Below are 18,564 nucleotides of genomic sequence, written 5' to 3' on the forward strand. Positions count from 1 at the left end.
AAATTTCATGCATGGCTGCGTTGGCTTGCTCAACACACTCAACACAAGTATGTTCCGACGTGGCATTACTCTTGCCCGAATCCCCCGCTCCAGGCAAGATGTCTACTGTACCTCAGCGTTTAGTAAATCTCCTCATCTTGGGACCTCATGGAGTCATGGCAACCTCGTGGCAACGTAACCATCAAAGGTAATATTAGCCTGGCCAATGAATAATATACCACGACAGCTCCCGGGAAATCTGACCGAGCTAACTCTGACTGCGGAAATCAGAGATGGAAACGAAATTGCTACCAATCCCAATTCTGCTCGTATGAACCCGGGTCATGTTTGAGGTTTGGAGCCCCTATGTGGGGTCAGAGCAGCAAAACCCAGACTTGCGGTTCCCACTGGCTTAGCAGTAATCCTCCATGACGGCCGTGGTATTACGAGGGGTACTATTACCAGGTGCTGTGGTAGCAACATATTTCCTACGCGCCGGAAATGGTGGTACATAGTAATGGTGATGTGTATTACTCCGTCTGGTAAATACACGTACTGGCAGCTGGGCATGTATTATTGAGAAGTAGCTGATCTTGCATAATAATTAACGGAATTCGTCTGATGGCCTAATCTAACTGAAAGATTGATCCCACCAAGTCCTACTATGCTAGTACTGACTGCTTTCCTCGGCACTCCCAGTGTTGGTCATGGTATGAAATAGGCTGCAGCATCCATTCTCTCTAGGTTGGTGTAAGAAACATTCACCACTCGCCCCAGGCAGCGGCTTTGTGGCATATGAAAACCCGCGCAAAGAATCAAAAGTTCATGCTATTGCGATTGAAGACGACGCCAGAGACTCAGCCACTTCCTTGGCACTCGTCCCGATATCGATCTGGAGCAGCTATTCAACTTCGCCATCAACACCCCGCTTCTTGGGACCAAACCCAGCTGGCAACTTATACCTGAGACGGGAGAGTATTACTTGCATATACCATAATCCAGCGAAACAACTCAAAATTAACCATCAGCGGCACGCCTTGCCGCTCAGCCATTCTGGCGCTACCGACTCCATCTATATCAGCGCACTCGTCCATACATGTACGTTGATAGGCACATTTGCCTCTGCTGTTCAGGCGCTGACTCGGCGGGTTAGCTACAGCTCGGCCAGTAGAATTAGCGGGCGACGCGCTGGCTCCAGCAGGACGGCGACCAGATTTAGCCCTACATCGAGCTGGACGTTGACGGCGGTTCGCCACTAACAGAGTACTAATAGAGTGCGTTTCAGCCCGCGCATGTACTTTGGCGGTACATCTCTCAGTTTCGATCGACTCCAAGCTAAACTTCTGCTCGGCGAGGCAGCCTTGTGATCTCCCGCACTTATCCAGTCCCTCGCATCTTGAAATCTGCGTCAAGACCTTCAACGTCACCCGCAGCGCCTCTGCAGCAGCGCAGGGGGCCACTGTCAATAACTAGCACTTCTGCTGTCATCAGAACCAGCATCCCTCCAGATCACCGCCCTAGCCTCCCTCAAGCCTCTTCTGCAAACAACCCTGCTCTGACACACCAGCGACCGCCTGTCTCAGATTAGGGTTTTCTGAGCCTCCCACCTCCGCAGAGCCGATCTCTGTACTTGCTTTCGCCGACACCGAAACTCGCACCGCTACAAACCAGAGACACAGACGCTGTCCCAGAGACAACCATCCTTCTTCGACCTACGCTGGAAGAATCTGGATATAGGCCTGCTAGCCTGCCGGCGGCTGCTGAAGTTGGTTTACCAAGGGCCGAGGCGTGGTGCTAGAGGCAGCAGCGCTGGATTCTCTCTGGTGGCATCGTACTGAAGCACCTTGGAGGGATGACCGCAACCGCAACAATGTCGATGAATTCGCCCACAGCAGCAGCGTCCCCGGCGGACCTAGCTTCGACGATGCAAGACTCAATCGACTCTGACCCGGCGCCTCTGAACGCTTCGACATCGAATCGCCACAGTACATTACAGTCCCGACCACTGTCATATGCGTCCAAGAACAGATTGTCGCAGTACTCTGTTACTGGATCGCTGCCCACCCGATCGCGGCCTCAATCTCACGTGTTCCCCATGTTCCCCTCGAGCCTGGCCTACACGCAGGTGCGCGACTTCGCATATCCCATCATGCATCCCATGCACTATGGGCCGCCACCTGAGCCTTCAGGTCCGCCGTCCGGACTTACGACGCCAATGAGTGAAACAAGGCGGCTTTCCGAGCCGTCTGTCTCGTGGGACCAAAAGATGCCGTGGGATTCATGGGCACCGGATGGATTCAACCGAGCCCACGATTTACCGCCAATTCAGTTCGGAGATGGCCCTCCCTATAGCGAGGATGAAGATTTACAAAGCCCGGTGGTTTCTACAAGACACCGGAAGCATAAATCAACCTCAGCAGCTCTCCATCCTGGCAGGGGACGCACTGGGCGCGATCCTGACAGGGGCCAATCTGCCATTATTAGCTCTAGCTATGACGATAGCCAGAGCTACTACTTAGGGGTTGGCGGAGATGGAAATGAACGATACTATGTGAGCCGTGGAGGTGAGGCAAATGGACCTGGCGGTGAACTTGTCACATATCCCCCAGATCAAGGCCATCATGGCCATGCATACCAATATTCGCAACGCCATGAAAACGACATGGATGGATACCAATCAGATTCTAGCTGCTCATCATCGCCGGGAGGCCCAGGGGTGGATCAATCCCGCTATTCGCGTGACTACCAATTCACCATCACCTCTCCCGATGAAGAGTTCCATGGTAAGGCCGTGGCTCTCTTCGACTTTGAACGAGAGAACGAGAACGAGTTGCCATTGGTAGAGGGCCAGATCATTTGGGTGTCATACCGCCATGGACAAGGCTGGTTAGTGGCAGAAGATCCAAAGACTCAGGAGAGTGGCTTGGTTCCAGAAGAATACGTTCGATTGCTCCGAGATATTGAAGGAGGGATGAACAGCCTGACTGGAGCCCTTGCCGACGCATCTGGATCCCCCAATGATGCGGGCACCCCTACCCAAACAGAGCATAACAACCACTATGGCCATACTCCTACGCCTAGCAATTCAACCAACGGATATCACCAGCCAGTAGTCTCCACCTTTTCGACTTCGAGCAAAGACCTTAATCCATATCCCACAGAACAGCTTGGTATCCAAGCCGGCCAAGCCCCTCCTCAAGTAGTTCACTACCATGGACAAAGAGGAGGAAGCCAAATTAGCACTCCTACATTAACTCAACTCCAGGAGTCTGAAGGGCAAAGAAGAGCAAGTCAAGACGCAGGAAATAAATCAGAAGAAACCCCAACGACTGCCCAAGAAGAGCCGGGCGCAAAACCTACCGATACAGACGCATCTGGCGAAATGGCAGATGCAAGCCGATGAAAAGAGCTTATGAGATGGCTTAATAATGGGCTGGAATTATCCCTTGAGCCGGAAATATCAAGCTTATTTTTCATATTTTCATGTATTTTAAAGCGTGGAAGAGAAATAAAGTATAAGAGATATGCTAGAGTTGTTCATGTATGGAGAGGGATATACACCTAATTGCTTAGCATCACCCCATCGCAAGAGATCTTCGCATTGGCCTAGGCTCTCTCTCACGATGACTTGCACGATGAATATATAAAGGGGGTACGGTGTATCTGGGCTGGCTTCAAATTAAAGAGGATACCGGGAGGTGTGCTTGTTGCTCTCTCACACGAGATTGGCGAGACTCCTTGGCTGCATGGGTGAGATTCGATTGAAACAGAAAAAAAGGAAGAGCGCTTTGGAGCAAACGCGATGATTGGATGATAATTCCTACGACTCTGGTGGGCTGGGCATAGTTTATTTTTCGTTTTTGTCTTTTTTGTTTTACGTGGGCCGCCGCTTCTATGGTGGATGGCGTTCCATAACACACATGAGTGAGTGGTATACTAGGGGGCAGGTTGAGTTGCTAGATGTAATAAAATTAAACTGTTAACCCAAGTGGCCATTATTTGGCTATATTTCTATCTGTCTGGCGTCTTATTTTCTTCTATACGTGAATACCCATAACACCTCTTCTTCTCAGCTAATTGCTAGCTACCCTGTTGATATCATTTCTCCAATAGCGTCCCTCTCACCGTCAAATTGATGCCCCTTTACTACAGGCAAACGTCTATTCGAACACTATTATGCCATCGATTTTCTCTAGTGAAAGAAACGAGGAAAGGAGAAGACTATTTGTAGTTGAGCTTCTTGACGTAATTATATGGTCGGGATATTGGACAAGAATTTTGGGAATCAGCCAAATAATTCGAATACTAATGTCCTTAATCGAAATTAAACCACCATCTCGACTTGGACTGCTCTTATTGCAACTTCCATTCTTTAGATAAATGATATTAGTAGCAGCTTCTTCTAAAACAACACCTTATAATCCTCGTTTCTGAGGATACCTTTATCTGGGCATACTGAGAGTAAGCGGCCAATGCGACAGACTGAGGACGGCAGCTTGATCAGGAGACCATCTTTTTTTTTTTTTTTAAAGAATATAGAACTCTCTAGAGATACATGACTTAAACGTTGGCCAAGTGACGCTGTAAAAAGAAGACAGCGCCATCCTGTTACCTCCCATGTCGCCTCGGTCACTCGATCTTCTAGTTTCGCCTCAGATTTATAAGCAATTGAACAAGGAGAGCCTATTTCTATTGGACGTAGCTGGTTGAAAGTAAACTTGTTGAAGTATAGCAAACTACTGGAATAAGTAGATATATATATAGCTCCGAAGCTTTATGAAAGAGAGGATTCTTTGAGTCAAGAATCCAAGGGAGTTCATATAACTTATCTAAACATATGGTCAAATGAAGGTTCAATTTCTCAAGTTTTGCCGGAGCTCTTTACTTACTATTGTTAGGATATCTTTCTTGGTTAGGATATCTCTCTTTGATATCTTAGATTTCACTGGTTCGGCTCTTTTGCTTAAATGCTTTGACATGTTCACAACACATCAAACTTACATTTAAGCTTCACAAGCCCTCTACTCACCTGCACGGACACTTCAATTGGTGCTGATGGAAATATGCCCGTATTACAACTGATTATACATCACAATTCACAGTTTTCATGCACATTTGATTAACTTGAAAACGGGTTCAATCCGTATTTTCCATTCTACCGAGTCTATGCTTAGTCCACTTATCGTTCATGCCTTTCCGTATGTAGCTTCATCCCGCCGTGCAGCAGTATTGTCGTCATCTTTTCATGAAAACCTCAGCTTATTTTTTGGCATATCATTATTGCACCCATGCAAGAAGTCGAGGAGAGTGAAAAATGCAAAAACAAACTCTTCAGATGCCTCGGTATCTTCTCAATTGAATGGACACAGGTTGAAGAAAAAAAAATGTATGTATGAAACAAGGAAAATAGGAGGTTTGATTTTCTCTCCTAGAGAGCGCTCTTCCCAAGCGCCTAGGACTAGCCAGCGTTTCTTCCTTTTTGACGCTACCAGTCACCCAGATTTTTTGATTTCCACACCCAACTCCCGGAATCCAGCCACAGCCTACTTTTCTTTTTAATCCCCTTTGTCATTGTCCAATTTTAGGACATTTATCGGGAGGACATAGCCTTGGTGACAAGGCGCTTAAGGGCGAGCTCCTGCTTCTTCAGGTCCTCAGCAGTAGCGTCGGTAAGCTCGAGCTGAGCCATAGCCTCGCTGATGGTCTGCTCGATCTTGTCCTTCTGGCCACGCTTAAGCTTGAGGGACAGAGTGGGGTCAGAGACAATCTCCTCAACACGGCCGATGTAAGACTCAAGCTGCTGCTTGGCCTCGAATCGCTTGCTGAAAGCCTCGTCGTTGCTCTTGAAGGCCTCAGCATCGCTGATCATCTTCTCGATCTCGGTGGTAGAAAGCTTGCCAACAGAGTTGGAGATGGTGATGTTGGCACTGCGGCCAGAGGTCTTCTCGCTGGCAGTGACCTTAAGAATACCGTTGACGTCGACCTCGAAGACGACCTCGAGAACAGCCTCACCAGCCCTCATGGGAGGGATAGGAGCAAGGGTGAACTCACCCAGGGAGGTGTTGTCCTCGCAGTTGACACGCTCACCCTGGTAAACGGGGAACTGAACGGTCTGCTGGTTATCAGCAACAGTGGTGAAGGTTCGCTTCTTCAGGGTGGGGACAGTCTGGCCACGGTTGATGACAGGAGCGAAGATGTTACCCTCCATGGCGACACCAAGGGACAGGGGAACAACGTCGAGCAGGAGAAGGTCGGCGGTCTCAGCGGAAGTAGCCTTTCCGGAGAGGATACCGGCCTGGACGGCGGCACCGTAGGCGACGGCCTCATCGGGGTTGATGCTCTTCTCGAGCTTCTTGCCGTCGAAGAACTCGGACAGAAGCTTCTGGATCTTGGGGATACGGGTGGAACCACCGACGAGGACAATCTCCTCAACGGCGCTCTTCTCCATAGCGGCATCCTTGAGGACCTGAGCAACAGGCTCGAGGGTACCAGAGAAAGCCTTGGCGTTGAGCTCCTCGAAACGAGCACGGGTGATGGTCATGGTGAAGTCCTCACCCTCGAAGAGAGAGTCAATCTCAATGGTGGCCTGGGCACCGCTGGAGAGGGTACGCTTGGCACGCTCGCAAGCAGTGCGAAGTCTTCGGAGAGCACGGGGGTCGTTGCTGGGGTCCTTCTTGGACTTGCGGATGAACTCCTTCTTGCAGTGGTCCAACAGGTTGGTGTCGAAGTCCTGGCCACCCAAGTGGGTGTCACCAGCGGTAGCCTTGACAGTGAAGACACCGCCCTGGATGCTGAGCAGGGAAACATCGAAAGTACCACCACCAAGATCGTAGATCAGGACGTTACGCTCCTTCTCAGTCTTGCCGGAGCCAAGACCGTAGGCAATGGCGGCAGCAGTAGGCTCGTTGATGATACGGAGAACATCAAGGTCAGCAATCTGACCAGCGTCCTTGGTAGCCTGACGCTGAGCGTCGTTGAAGTAGGCAGGGACGGTGACGACGGCCTTCTTGACGCTCTTGCCGAGCTTGGTCTCAGCAATATCCTTCATCTGTAGTGGTTTTCTGTTAGAAAAGTTTCCATGAAAATTTCGGTTTTTGCCTCAGTGACGCCACTGGGGAAAAGAGGAGCAAACATACCTTGCCGAGGACCATGGCGGAGATCTGGGGAGGAGTGAAGGTCTTGGTCTCGCCAAGGTACTCAACCTGGACGAGGGGCTCGCCCTTTCCACCCTCAATGACCTTGAAGGGCCATGATTCGATATCCTTCTTGACGGTGGGGTCATCGAAGCGGCGACCGATCAGACGCCTTGAGGAAAATTTTTGTCAGCAAGCGAATTCTTGTTAAAAATGTGCAAATTGCGAGAAATGGACTCACTTGGCATCGAAGACGGTGTTTCGGGGGTTCATGGCAGCATTGTTCTTGGCAGCCTCACCAATGAGACGCTCCTTGTCGGTGAAAGAGACGAAGGAGGGGGTGGTGAAAGAACCCTGCTCGTTGGCAATGATCTCGACATTGGTACCCTCGTAGATGGCAACGCAAGAGTAGGTGGTACCTGTGAAGTGAATCCGAGGTTAGTTGAGCAGATTCAAGAAACAATCTCGATGATTGGCGATTGTAATTGAGAGGAACGAGAGCAGAAAAAAGTTTGCTTCCCGCCTCTCTCTGTCGATTTGCTCTCCCAAAGAGGGGCATCTCGACGAGGAGATTGAAAAAGTTTTGTGCGCAACGTACCCAAATCGATGCCGATGGCACCGTCGTACTGTTCTTCCGCCATTTTTTTTTAAGGAATTTGAAGAAGAAAAAGAAGAAAAAAGGTCCTTCAAACTTGTGTGAAGGAAGAGTGAAGGAGGAGATGGGTATGGAGAGAAGGGAAAGAAAAAATAAGAGCAACGTGGGGTTGTTAGCAAGAAATACTTCCCACACCACAAATTTCTGCCGCTCTACCGTTTGCTGCGAACTTTTTTTTTTTTTTTTCTCCTCGTAGTCGGCAAGCAAATGTGCATCCAAGGTGGGGCAAGCGATAAGTCTACCATAGGTCCCTCATTCTGCTAGGCCCAGCTAGGACAAGCCGTTTGTTAAAATTTTCTTTCGCCGCTTGAGCTTTTGAGCCAATCAGTGGCGATGCAGATGGAAATTTTTCGTGGGCGCTTTTTTCGCCATTGAGGCGTTGCCGGGGCGAAGTGTTGATGTCCGATATAGCAAGTTGCGGAGTGCACGATATAAATACTAGGTAGTTAATTTTCCGTTTCCTATTAGATAATGTGACTATTCAAAGGACCGTGTGGTGGTAAAGCTATGCGCGATAGATCTTTCTTCTAGACTCCCATGGCTGTCCTGTTGCTCAAGACAGCCAGATAAAGGCAGCTTTTACAAGCCTTTGGCCTTTGCCAGGATATCCACCGTCTCTGCAACACCCTGAGCTATAGACATGCCCTTGGGCTCCCAGTCAAGATACTTCTTAGCCCTCTGCGCCTCTCCTCTCGAGCTGTACGCATATGTGTGTATTATGAGGTTATCTCCCTTCAGCTCTCTCAGCTCTGCAAGGCTGTATTGCTTCACTGTGACCTTATTGCTGTATCCTTGCTTCTTGATTTCTTCGACAACCTTCTCTGCAAGCTGTAAAAAGGAATGTGTGCCACTGGCGGCAAAGAAAAAGCCTCTGACGCCGAAAATCTCCGGGTTATTGTTCTTCGTAGGGTCCTGAGTCGCATCGACAAGCTTGACATACAGGTCCCCTAGGCTATGAACGTCAACGTAGTCCCACTCCGTCTTTCCAGGCTTTACCACGGGCACATATCCGTCGGAAAGGCCCGCCTCTACAAGATACGGTAGCTGGACGCTTTTCTGATTTCCAACGCCAGACCCTTTGCCGTAGATGAGAGGCGGACAGATGATCGTGGGCTTGACTGCATCAGAAGCGGCACCTTGGATAATTTTATCAACATCTCTATGAATTCCATCTTCGGGAAAATTCAACATGCGGTCGAGACCGTCGAGATCGTTGTAAATATACTCGGGATGGGGGCCTTCCCCTGCCCTATTGTTGACATGGTCGTACCAGGTCAGGATGGCTGTGCCAGACAGGTGTAACCAGTATCCAGGCTTTTCTGGTGTGTGGCCCTCCTTCAGGCCCTTGGCAATTGCGCGAGCGCTGATGGCGTGGTCAGATGAGTCTGCGGTGTCTGAATTGTTTTATAAGCTGAAATTCGCAATCGTGTGGTTTGTTTCTTGTAACCTACGGATGACGATATCTGCCTCGGCAGAGGCCTTCTCGATGACATCGGTATCCTCAAGGGCGCCATAGGCAAAGTTGACGGTTGGGTATTTCGCCTTTACTAGCTGGGCACGTGCTTCGTCGCGAACAAGAATGGTGTATTCGTAGTCTTTGTGGGAGTTGTAGACATAATCAAAGACCGTGCCTCCAACGTATCCTATCTGATATTAGTTTCGAAATCATAGATGCCGAAATTGTCAGTTCTCAATTACCAGTAACGCCAGTTCTGTCAGTATCTCTGCGTTAGCTGATCCGGGCTTTAATAAGTGACATATAGGCGGGGCCCTATCTAACATGTGGGGGAAACATACAGAAACACTTTGACAGCCATGATGCGCGACAGTACGAAGCCTTAACGTGTCAATGATAGCGTAGTCTATATATCTCGAAAGACCAGAGAAATTCCAGACCAAGATTACCAGCACTCTATACAATCAGGGCAGCGAAGGCTCAGCAAGGGTTTATATAGTTTCCATGTGAGATATGCACGCATCCCGCGTAACACTCCTGCCAACTTCGGTTCAACAGAACTGCGCGTAATTTTTCTCAAACAGGGAGGGTGGCATCCAGGAGCTAACTGCCTGTGCAGACAAATCGCATAGTGATATCATCTCTACGCCTGGGGCCACTTCTATCGTATTCCATCTCTTTTCTTCAATGCAGATTGGTAAATAGATGTAGCCAACACAATATGACAGATGATATCGAACATCAAAAAGCATCCAGCTACACGTACTAGACAATTGCGAAGTGGACATGCCTCCTTTTTAAACGGCGGCCATAGACATTCTCAGCTGATGGTTGCAGCGATCTCTAAATCTTTATGGTAATAGTATCCACGTTGTTAGCCCCTGCATGGCAGCTCATGGAAGCGCCGCAAAATTACCACATATGGTCAGTGATCATTCAAATAACCTTGAAGATTGCGCGGCTATACCCAAAAGAACACCAGAGCTTATATCCAAGGAGATTTTGTTGCCAAGCTTAATTCCGCAAACCTCGGAATATCCACTACCTCGAAATGGACTCCTTTCGCGGTCAGCGTCCCTCAGCCCTCCATCTGAATCTCCCCATTTTCTGAGATCCACTCCCTAAACTTCGGAAACATTAAGATTTGCCTACAAGGATACCATCCACAGCCATGCCTGACTACACCTACAAAAGCTCTGGCACCAATAGCCAGGTGTGCCATTCCCGGTCCCCTGCTTGGATCAGAGATGGATCTCGAACTAATGCCTCGTAGGGTAACCACTACTGCGCTCGGGATTACGGAAGCAGTGCCTCCAATTCCAACTCCTACCACTACTCTAACCAGTTAGAATACCCACGTCACAGAAGCAAGGCAAGAAATCTAACAAGACGGCTGCAGGAACGGCTCCTACTACTACTCCAACTCGAACGGTAGCACATATTACAACAATGGCTCTGGAAGTTCCACCTACACCTCTCCCAGCGGAAACTCGACCTCGCAGTCCGGAGGTAGCAGCAAGAAATAGAGGGCTGGTCTATCAAAGCTTGGTTTGAATGAAAACTGATATCAGAAAATCTTTAATTGGACGAGAGAATGATGGGCAATACCAAGTCTGGTGCGGGATTAGATGACTTTAGCTATGATACGAGATTGCCATCACTATGGTGCAAATGAATCAATTGACTTCCCTACATACAAACAATGACCACTATGTAAACCTTTTCTCCTTAGAAATTTTACCTCACGTCATCTCGCCAAGTACCATCTGAATCCTGAGCAGGCATCGGATGTTAAATCCCCTAAATCCTTCAACGCCGCAATGTTATATAAAAAGCAAAAAATTCCTCTTAACCTGGAAAAGCGAGCGACCGAGCAAGCAAACAAGCAACAATTATGTCCATCCATTAAAAAGAGAAGATAGAAAAAAATGAAATGAATAACACCTGGAAAATAAAAGAAAATAAAAGAGATGCAGAGTCGTCAATTGAAATTGCACTTAAAGGTGACCTGAAAAATGGAGGCTCAGGAAGATGATCAAGATCGTGTAGACAAACGTCTCGACAAGAAGCTGCTGCATGAGCATGCCTCGCTGCTCTTTGGTGAAGCCTTTCATCTCGCCAAGTGCATACCAGCAAACAGTCGAGTCGAATTTGCCGACCAGAGCGAGAAATCCTATCAAGGGAAAAACGATAGAGGAGAGAACGATTCCAATGAACAAGACTTTGCGCTTGTGTTCCGCTTCTTCAGGAGACCGGCGACGATCCATGATTTCTCCGCGAGCTGTTTCGATCAACTCAGCTTCAGATGGAGTCAAGACGCCTCCAGTCTCGTTTCTGGGCAAGGCCCATTCCTGATTGTTGTTCTGAGACTGGGTGGGTGGAGCTTTGATTCGAAGACATTTGGCTCCTAAGGCGGCTGCAGCTCTGAAATGGCCAAAGCGAGCTGGTTTAGGCTTCGGACGGAGAGACAGCTTCGATCTCAAAGAGCCAAGAATAGCCGAAGACGGAGACGGTGTATTGTCAACGAAATCAAACTCAACTGCATCCTTGAGATTAGCGAGAGCATTATCAAACACCTTCAATCACCTGTGAATAGCGAATAACTTACCAGTTGGACGACTATTGGTTATTTGATCTCGAAACACTGCCGTAGAGGGACGTGTCACGGGAGGATTGTTGGAGCCACCAAAGCGGTAGCCGCCAGAAGAAGATGGACCAGCCTCGTTAGAGTATCCTGACCAGAGAGGGCCGAGTCTCGCTCTCTGGGCAAAAGAGTCAGCTTCCTCTGCGTTGCGATATCTTTGAGAGCCATAAGTTTTAGCAGCTTCTTTCAAGTCGATCAGATCGAATGGCAAACGAGAGAATGCGTTGGTAGAATCGTCGCTAGGCAGAGTCGTATCCTTAATTCGAGTTTCGCAAAATGCCTGGTCAAACTCATTAACCGTCTCATTATGACGAATAACTCGGGGCCAGACAGTCTCGGCAGAATCGGTTCGTGTGAGGGCCAGAGTAGTGTCTGCCTGCGCTTGAACAATCTGACTCGAGCTTGGAGGTTGGTAGTCATCAGGACCGTCTTCTAATTCCGTAATGCGAGCAGAGGTCTTCCAGTTTGGAGGAGTTAAAAAAGGATTTGAGGGCCGCCGAACAGGACCCGCAGCGCGAGCAGCAGGCTGGAAAGCCTGGCGTACAGCTCTCTGTTGACGTTGATCAACAGCCGGGGTTCCGTACTGATTACTAGCTCGAGGTTTGGCCTGAGCAAAAGTCTCGGCGTGGAAGCCTCCAGGATGATGAATAGATCGATTACGTCGGTGTGAAATTTTACCAACGGCTTTATAGCTCTTGGCTGGGTAGGGATGCTCTTCAATAATATCAGAAACATCCGCAAGGCTGCTGCCTGTGCCTTTGATGAGATTAAGGTCGGATTGGTCTTCAGCTCTACCAACAAGTCCAGTGGTAACAGTTTGCCAATCGGCGTCGGTACCAGCATCAGTGCGGACTCGTGGCCAGTATTCGCCATTTTCTGCATTGGCAGTCTCTGGGCTGCGCTCGGTACTAAGTTGGTGTTGAGCTCTTTGACCGCTGGTTACTGGAATTCGGACCTCATCATCAACCTTCTAGGTCGACAAAACCGCGGTCGGATTGTAAAAGGCAGCTTTGCTGGGCATAGTAGATTCTTTTGACTCAAATTTGGTTCGCATGCTCAAGCCTCTCTCCTCGTTCATAATTGTACGGTGAGACGTAGAGTTTTTGGTTTCTCGTGTACTGGATGGATGCAGAAAGGTGGAGTAAGCCTCTCCATCATACTTGAAACGATCTGTACTCTCGCTGCTCGACGTTTTGGAGTTGACTGGGAAGCCTCTGCGTCCTGCTGGGCGAGATGGGCCGACCTCCTGAACTCCTCCTCCATAGACGGGTTGTTTGATGAACTCAGTATGTCCATGGTGGACAAAGGCTGGGCTATAGTTCGTGTCTTGGCCCATTCTGATGTGATTTGCCTCATGCTCTCCCAAACGGCTAGAGAAGCCAAACGCATCAAATGGAGTACCAGGCCTCTTGAAAGGCGGCTTGATTCCTTTGACTTTGGCGTTGCCGCCATCATCTTCGTCGTCATCGTCAGTGTCAGGGACGAGTCCCAGACTCTTCAGCGTGACTTTGGCCTTTGGACGGCTGGTTACTTGATAGTCAAGCTCATCATCACCAGCGATGGTCTCCCATTCAGATCGCGCTTCATCGGGATCCACTCGGGAAGACGGTTTGGGATTGGTAAGGCTACGACCCATGCTCCATGGCGATGGAGACGGTTGCGAAGAAGTTTGCTCCGAAATAGGAGATTGATTGCCATATTGCTTCGAAAAATCATCATAGGGAGAATCATCATGAAGCGGAATGTCATGCATAGTAGACATAGCAAACGGGTCATCGCTTGGATGAGCTCTGGCTACGGCCTGTTGGTAGCTGGTAGGAATATGGACGATAGTTGGTTTGCTCCACCCATATCTTGGGATAGAAGACTTTTGTCTGTTAGTATCGCAAAAACAGAAAGAAGCTGATAATAAGAGAGCATACCTCGGCGAAATTGATAGGCATGATGGGCTATTGCATAACTTGGAAGCTTCTACAATCTTTCATTGATGATAGTCTCTGTAGAGCTGAAAAGCGAGATAAGGTTTGATGCTTGAAAGAGAGAGATGGCTGGCGTTGAATGGCCCGATTTCTTGGAAACTATTCAATGATGCGAGATGAAAGTCTCGAAGGATATACCGACGGTTTGGATAGAATTGCTCTGATAGCCTCTATATCGTGAGATGCCTGATAAAACCAGCAATCTTTCTTGAGTTGTGATGATGGCTTTGGTGATGATTATGATGATATGATGGAATGGGATGAAAAGGTTCTGGAGCTAGAAAAAGGAATAAGTGTGAATAACACGTGCACGCGTTTTGCGATGTAAATTATCAGCGCGGAGCAGCGTGATTGATGAGGTGGAGAGAAAAAAAAGGAACTCATTTACTACGTTGAGAGAGAGAGAAAGGGGGAATTCCTGGGGAATAACTTTGAGGGGGGAGCAATAGCTGTGAGCTGGCCAGCTGGCAGAGGAGAGCGAGTGATTGTGGCCACAGCCAAATTCAAGCGAAAGCCCTAGCAGATCTTTTTATCTGCAGGCATTTGTTTACTTGCAGCAGACGCGTCTAAGTAGATAAATCTTTCGCGCCCAATTGTATGATTTTCCCACGTTCTACGCGGTTTGCGTCATCTTGACAGTAACATCTACTGATCCACCTGAGCGAGTATTTACACCGCAGCAGAGTGCCATTGGGCTTGCAATTGCATTGCAGAGATTCTGGTTCTTTGTTTCTTAGTATTGGATGGAATAACCAACTGCGACACATTCGTTTATATCCTTAGAATTTCTAGAACCTATACATATACGTATTGTAAATAACAATACTGGGATGGAACGATAATTTCATGTAGATGATAGCATCATTACTATATTGGTGTGGAGTAGCTGAGCCGCTATCACCTAGTAGTAGTAGTTTCGTTGCTATTTTTGACGCAGCTTTTTTTCTAGGGTCTAACGGCCAGTGCTGACACTAACGGCCTTTGTCTACCTAAGCTATATTCATGTCTGCTCTATTATAAAGATGCTCTTAGAATGGGAAGAGAATATCCTGTGGCACAATTGCCGCATTGTGGGGGAACGGTCTTAATAGTGGCATGTGATATGTAAGGAGCTCGTTGGGCATGGATTTTTACGTCAAGCTACAAGACAATTTAGTCATCATTACACTTGATTGGCAATATATACGTAATCGAATGCTTGCTTTGAACAGCTGCTAATACACACTTGTAGTTGTTGTCGATGTGCTACCACCTACTGGGTTGGTGGATATGACATTGATGCTAGTGCTATTAGTACGACAACCACCTCGGGCTAAATCATGGAGCCTTCAAGCCTTTTTACCTTATCCGTCCCGCAAGCCAATCAGCCCGCCAGGGTCCTTTGGCTCTACCAATCACCCACTCTGCTAAATCGGCATCCGAGGTATTATGGAACTAAAAGGGAACTGAATCCCTGCGATTGGTCTTACGCGATACTAGAGCACTGGAAGTTTGTCACTCTCTTACACACTAGCAGCAACAGCACGGGCAGGCCCCTGTTAAATCACGCTCGAGATCTTCGAGCCCGACTCTGTCTCTGAGTCCAACCGTCGGCTGCTCTTTTCAATACGGGCTCCATCGGCGAAGCCAAAAAGTCCGCCTCGGCCAGCCCAGCTATCTGTCTCCCCTTTGCCATTAGCAGGCGGCATTGAGGCTGGCCTCAGAGGCATTCGTTATGGCTTTGCCCGGTCGATCGTCGCGTTGGGACGTGCTTCCAGATGAGATCGTGCTCCAGATCATTAGCTGTAAGAGCTCCACCTGCCCCTCCACTATCTTGTCGTCTCCGTAGATTGGGAAAACGAAGCCAGTGCTCACTGTTTCTGTCTTTGTTGCCATTAGATCTCGATCCTTTCCACATCACTAGACTGCAGCTTGTATCGCGGAAGCTGCAGAAGCTCTGCCTCGACGATGAGCTTTGGAAGCGTCGCTGCTTCGAGGAATCATCATGGTACCAACGACTAAAGAGCCGCCGTCGACTCATCTCTCCCAGCGATTCCGACGACGAGCCCCGAGATGGAACGGTGCTGCTAGGTCCAGAAGCCAGCGGCGATACCAATTCCGGTGATAAAGAGGCCGCGAATGGAGATAAAAACAGTGCCGAGCCGGCACAGAGGCGACAGCGGAGCCACCGATGGCAAGAACTCCAAGACATGGCCAACTGGGACCCGACGTTCCCCGGCGAACGAGTGTGCTGGTACAGCGAGTATATCCAACGAAACGGACCTACATGTGTTAATTGGCTGCAAACGCCTCGGATACGTGATCGGGGCATCGAGGCCATTATCGAGGCCCGGGGGATGGAGCTGTACTACCCATACGACGGAAACGACGGCCTAGGTACCATGCTGGCCGTATCGCCGCTCGACGATGGCTCAATATGTTTGTGGGACGTCAAGGGGACACGGAACAAGCCAGGCTCGATTCTTGCAACCAGCAAATCCGACATACTTTTCATCGATGGGCCAGGAAGCCAGAATACCAGACGTTCAAAGAGGGTTGACACAGGGGTTACAGAGTGCGTTAGCGTAGACAACCATAGGCATCGCGCATATTTTGCTGTACAAAGCCGTGAGTAGATGAAAGCACATGCCAGCATTAGCGCATTGAGTTGACGGGTACTGACATTTGCCTGCAGATTTGATCGAAATCGACCTCGAACGCCTAGAAGTCGTGAGCCGCGAATCTTTTGAATGGTCCATTACCGCACTCTCAAAGATTCAAGATGACGTTCCTCTTACGGTTGGAACATCTCTTGGCATCCATCTATTCGACCCTCGTGCAAGAGCTCGGCCAACGCAAGTTACCGTGGAACGCGTGGATCAAAACGATATATTCAAATCAATATTCGACCCGACACCATTACTCCCCTACGCGCCGCTCTCTCAACCTACCCCCGTCAGCATTGTACACCTCCCACAGCATGGATCGCCAGATTTAGTATCACACGATATCTACGTGGCCGGTAGATTCTCCAACATATTGCATTATGATCGCCGCAAGTTCCCTGTCATTATGGATTCAATCTACTCGGGAGCTACGATTAACAGCATGGCGGCGACACCACATCCATTCTCCTCTCTAGATAGCGAAGTCAGACGGCACGGTGAGCTCAGCGCAGAGCAGGTAGCCAAGTCCAAAGAAGGCAGTGAAGGTTGGACGCTGGTGGCCGGGGGAACATACAAGTCTAAGGGATCACTTGAAATATTTGGTCTCAGCCAGGCAATTGCCGACCCAGTTGGTCGTGAGATGATGCAGAATTCTACCATGAAGAATAGACAAACTGCTGCGTCTGCTGCAATCCTGTCAGTCGCCAATCATGGGAGCAAGATTGTATTTTCAGATGGAGCTGGCTCCATAAAGTGGTTTGAAAGAGACGGCTTAACAGAGTGCCGCCAGCTAAGGATTGGTCACTGCGAAGGAGACGATGCCCCATCGCTATTCGCCTCTATGAGCGCAGCCGGCGAGCTCGCACGTAAAATCATCTCGACAAAGTCAAGAGAAGCCCCTGATCGGCCCAATGACGACAACGTTCTGTTCTGGACCGGCGAAAGGTTAGGAATGGTCAGCTTCACACCAACGCCGCTCTATCATTCCAAGGACTTTGAAGACGAGCAAGACCCTGACGTCCTGGCTGAAGAAGAAGATAGAAGACGCTATGCAGATCAGATGCGTGAGGCTTTGGATCTGCAGGCGGATGAGGTTAGATACATGAATACATTTGGAAGCGGAGGTCCTCGCGAATGAGGACAAAAAGTTAAAAGCATATTACGATTACCTGCCAAGTTTACGAATGGTGGATATATTTTTTTGAGAGAGATGGGGGGCCATCACGACACCTGGCTCCCCGTCCAACTGGAAGGGAGAGATTGCTTAACCCTACATAATTTCATACCCGGCGACTAATACCTGTCGATCGAACAAAAAGCGATCAAATGACCCGTGACGGCCGCAATCAAGTAGTGTTAATTAATGAATATTACTCAAGTAATGAAAATTCAGACCCCTCTAGAGCATAAACTTGTTGCGACGCTACATGTGCCTACACTTTACTATCGATCCTGTGATTCGTATTATATTAGATAACATGATGCTGATAGGATAGCTAACCCGCGCCTTGCACATAGGCCGCAGGCCGCAGGCTGCACTACCAACCAGCAGCGAGCTCCAAGCTGGCTAATGGGGTATGCGAGCCAATGAGACAAAATACGCTACAATCTTTTTGTTATAGACGAGGGAACTGGCTGGTGACTACATGGACTGAGATGGAGATTCTGCGACTTCACCGCAAACATCATTGGGCTAGCTCCCACCTACATGGCTAGTCTACCTTGCCTCACCTTGTTATCTGCTACGGTACTTCTCTGCCTGGTGCTTCTTCTTCTTAGGGCTTGAAGCTACTTTTTAACAAGACTACTGGATGAATTCCCTGAATGATCACGTTCACTGGGCAAGACAGAAGCAGGGCAGCCAATCATGGGATGCTGAGTGCCGCATCATGTCCTATGACGACGTGGCCAGCGCTGTAATTCCCTCCCGTCGACAAATCGGCCTAGAGAGTCGACGGCACGAGAGGAAATAGCTCTGTCTGTGTGGCTGGTTCAAAATTACGCGGCACCATTATGGAAAAAGATGAAAAATCAAAGCAAAGCAAAAGAAAATCACAGACGGAGCGGCGAAAC

At 48.9% G+C, this 18,564-nt stretch overlaps 6 protein-coding genes across 6 annotated transcripts; 3 read left to right on the forward strand and 3 right to left on the reverse strand.

Moving 5' to 3' along the window:
• Positions 1-1,226: 1,226 nt before the first annotated feature.
• GGI43DRAFT_284897 (adaptor protein NBP2) lies at positions 1,227-3,768 on the forward strand. The gene has a single exon (XM_083201287.1). The coding sequence runs from the start codon at positions 1,832-1,834 to the stop codon at positions 3,380-3,382; it is 1,551 nt and encodes a 516-aa protein (XP_083063165.1). The 5' UTR covers positions 1,227-1,831; the 3' UTR covers positions 3,383-3,768.
• Positions 3,769-5,569: 1,801 nt separating this feature from the next.
• On the reverse strand, positions 5,570-7,753 carry GGI43DRAFT_381031 (heat shock protein 70 family; the record flags this gene model as incomplete). Its single annotated transcript, XM_083203059.1, has 4 exons — positions 5,570-7,027; positions 7,116-7,284; positions 7,354-7,531; positions 7,711-7,753. The coding sequence occupies 4 exons, from the start codon at positions 7,751-7,753 to the stop codon at positions 5,570-5,572; spliced, it is 1,848 nt and encodes a 615-aa protein (XP_083063166.1).
• A 296-nt stretch (positions 7,754-8,049) lies between these two features.
• GGI43DRAFT_284902 (NAD-dependent epimerase/dehydratase family protein) lies at positions 8,050-9,846 on the reverse strand. Its single transcript, XM_083201288.1, has 4 exons — positions 9,565-9,846; positions 9,466-9,479; positions 9,219-9,410; positions 8,050-9,161 (listed from the first exon to the last, which is right to left on the reverse strand). Exons 1-4 carry the CDS (start codon positions 9,582-9,584, stop codon positions 8,347-8,349), a joined length of 1,041 nt encoding a protein of 346 aa, XP_083063167.1. The 5' UTR covers positions 9,585-9,846; the 3' UTR covers positions 8,050-8,346.
• Positions 9,847-10,394: 548 nt separating this feature from the next.
• On the forward strand, positions 10,395-10,749 carry GGI43DRAFT_381033 (uncharacterized protein; the record flags this gene model as incomplete). Its single annotated transcript, XM_083203060.1, has 3 exons — positions 10,395-10,436; positions 10,497-10,567; positions 10,623-10,749. 3 exons carry the CDS (start codon positions 10,395-10,397, stop codon positions 10,747-10,749), a joined length of 240 nt encoding a protein of 79 aa, XP_083063168.1.
• Positions 10,750-11,220: 471 nt separating this feature from the next.
• GGI43DRAFT_381034 (uncharacterized protein) lies at positions 11,221-13,810 on the reverse strand (the record flags this gene model as incomplete). The annotated part of the gene is made up of 4 exons (XM_083203061.1): positions 11,221-11,762; positions 11,832-12,775; positions 12,848-13,734; positions 13,790-13,810. The coding sequence occupies 4 exons, from the start codon at positions 13,808-13,810 to the stop codon at positions 11,221-11,223; spliced, it is 2,394 nt and encodes a 797-aa protein (XP_083063169.1).
• A 1,116-nt stretch (positions 13,811-14,926) lies between these two features.
• Positions 14,927-17,917, forward strand: GGI43DRAFT_397695 (F-box protein). The gene is made up of 3 exons (XM_083205142.1): positions 14,927-15,630; positions 15,725-16,453; positions 16,521-17,917. The coding sequence occupies exons 1-3, from the start codon at positions 15,561-15,563 to the stop codon at positions 17,627-17,629; spliced, it is 1,908 nt and encodes a 635-aa protein (XP_083063170.1). The 5' UTR covers positions 14,927-15,560; the 3' UTR covers positions 17,630-17,917.
• Positions 17,918-18,564: the final 647 nt, after the last annotated feature.

This window comes from Trichoderma evansii (assembly GCF_050947405.1).
Source record: "Trichoderma evansii strain SZMC 28006 chromosome Unknown GGI43scaffold_4, whole genome shotgun sequence".
In the NCBI taxonomy this organism is placed as follows: domain Eukaryota; kingdom Fungi; phylum Ascomycota; class Sordariomycetes; order Hypocreales; family Hypocreaceae; genus Trichoderma; species Trichoderma evansii.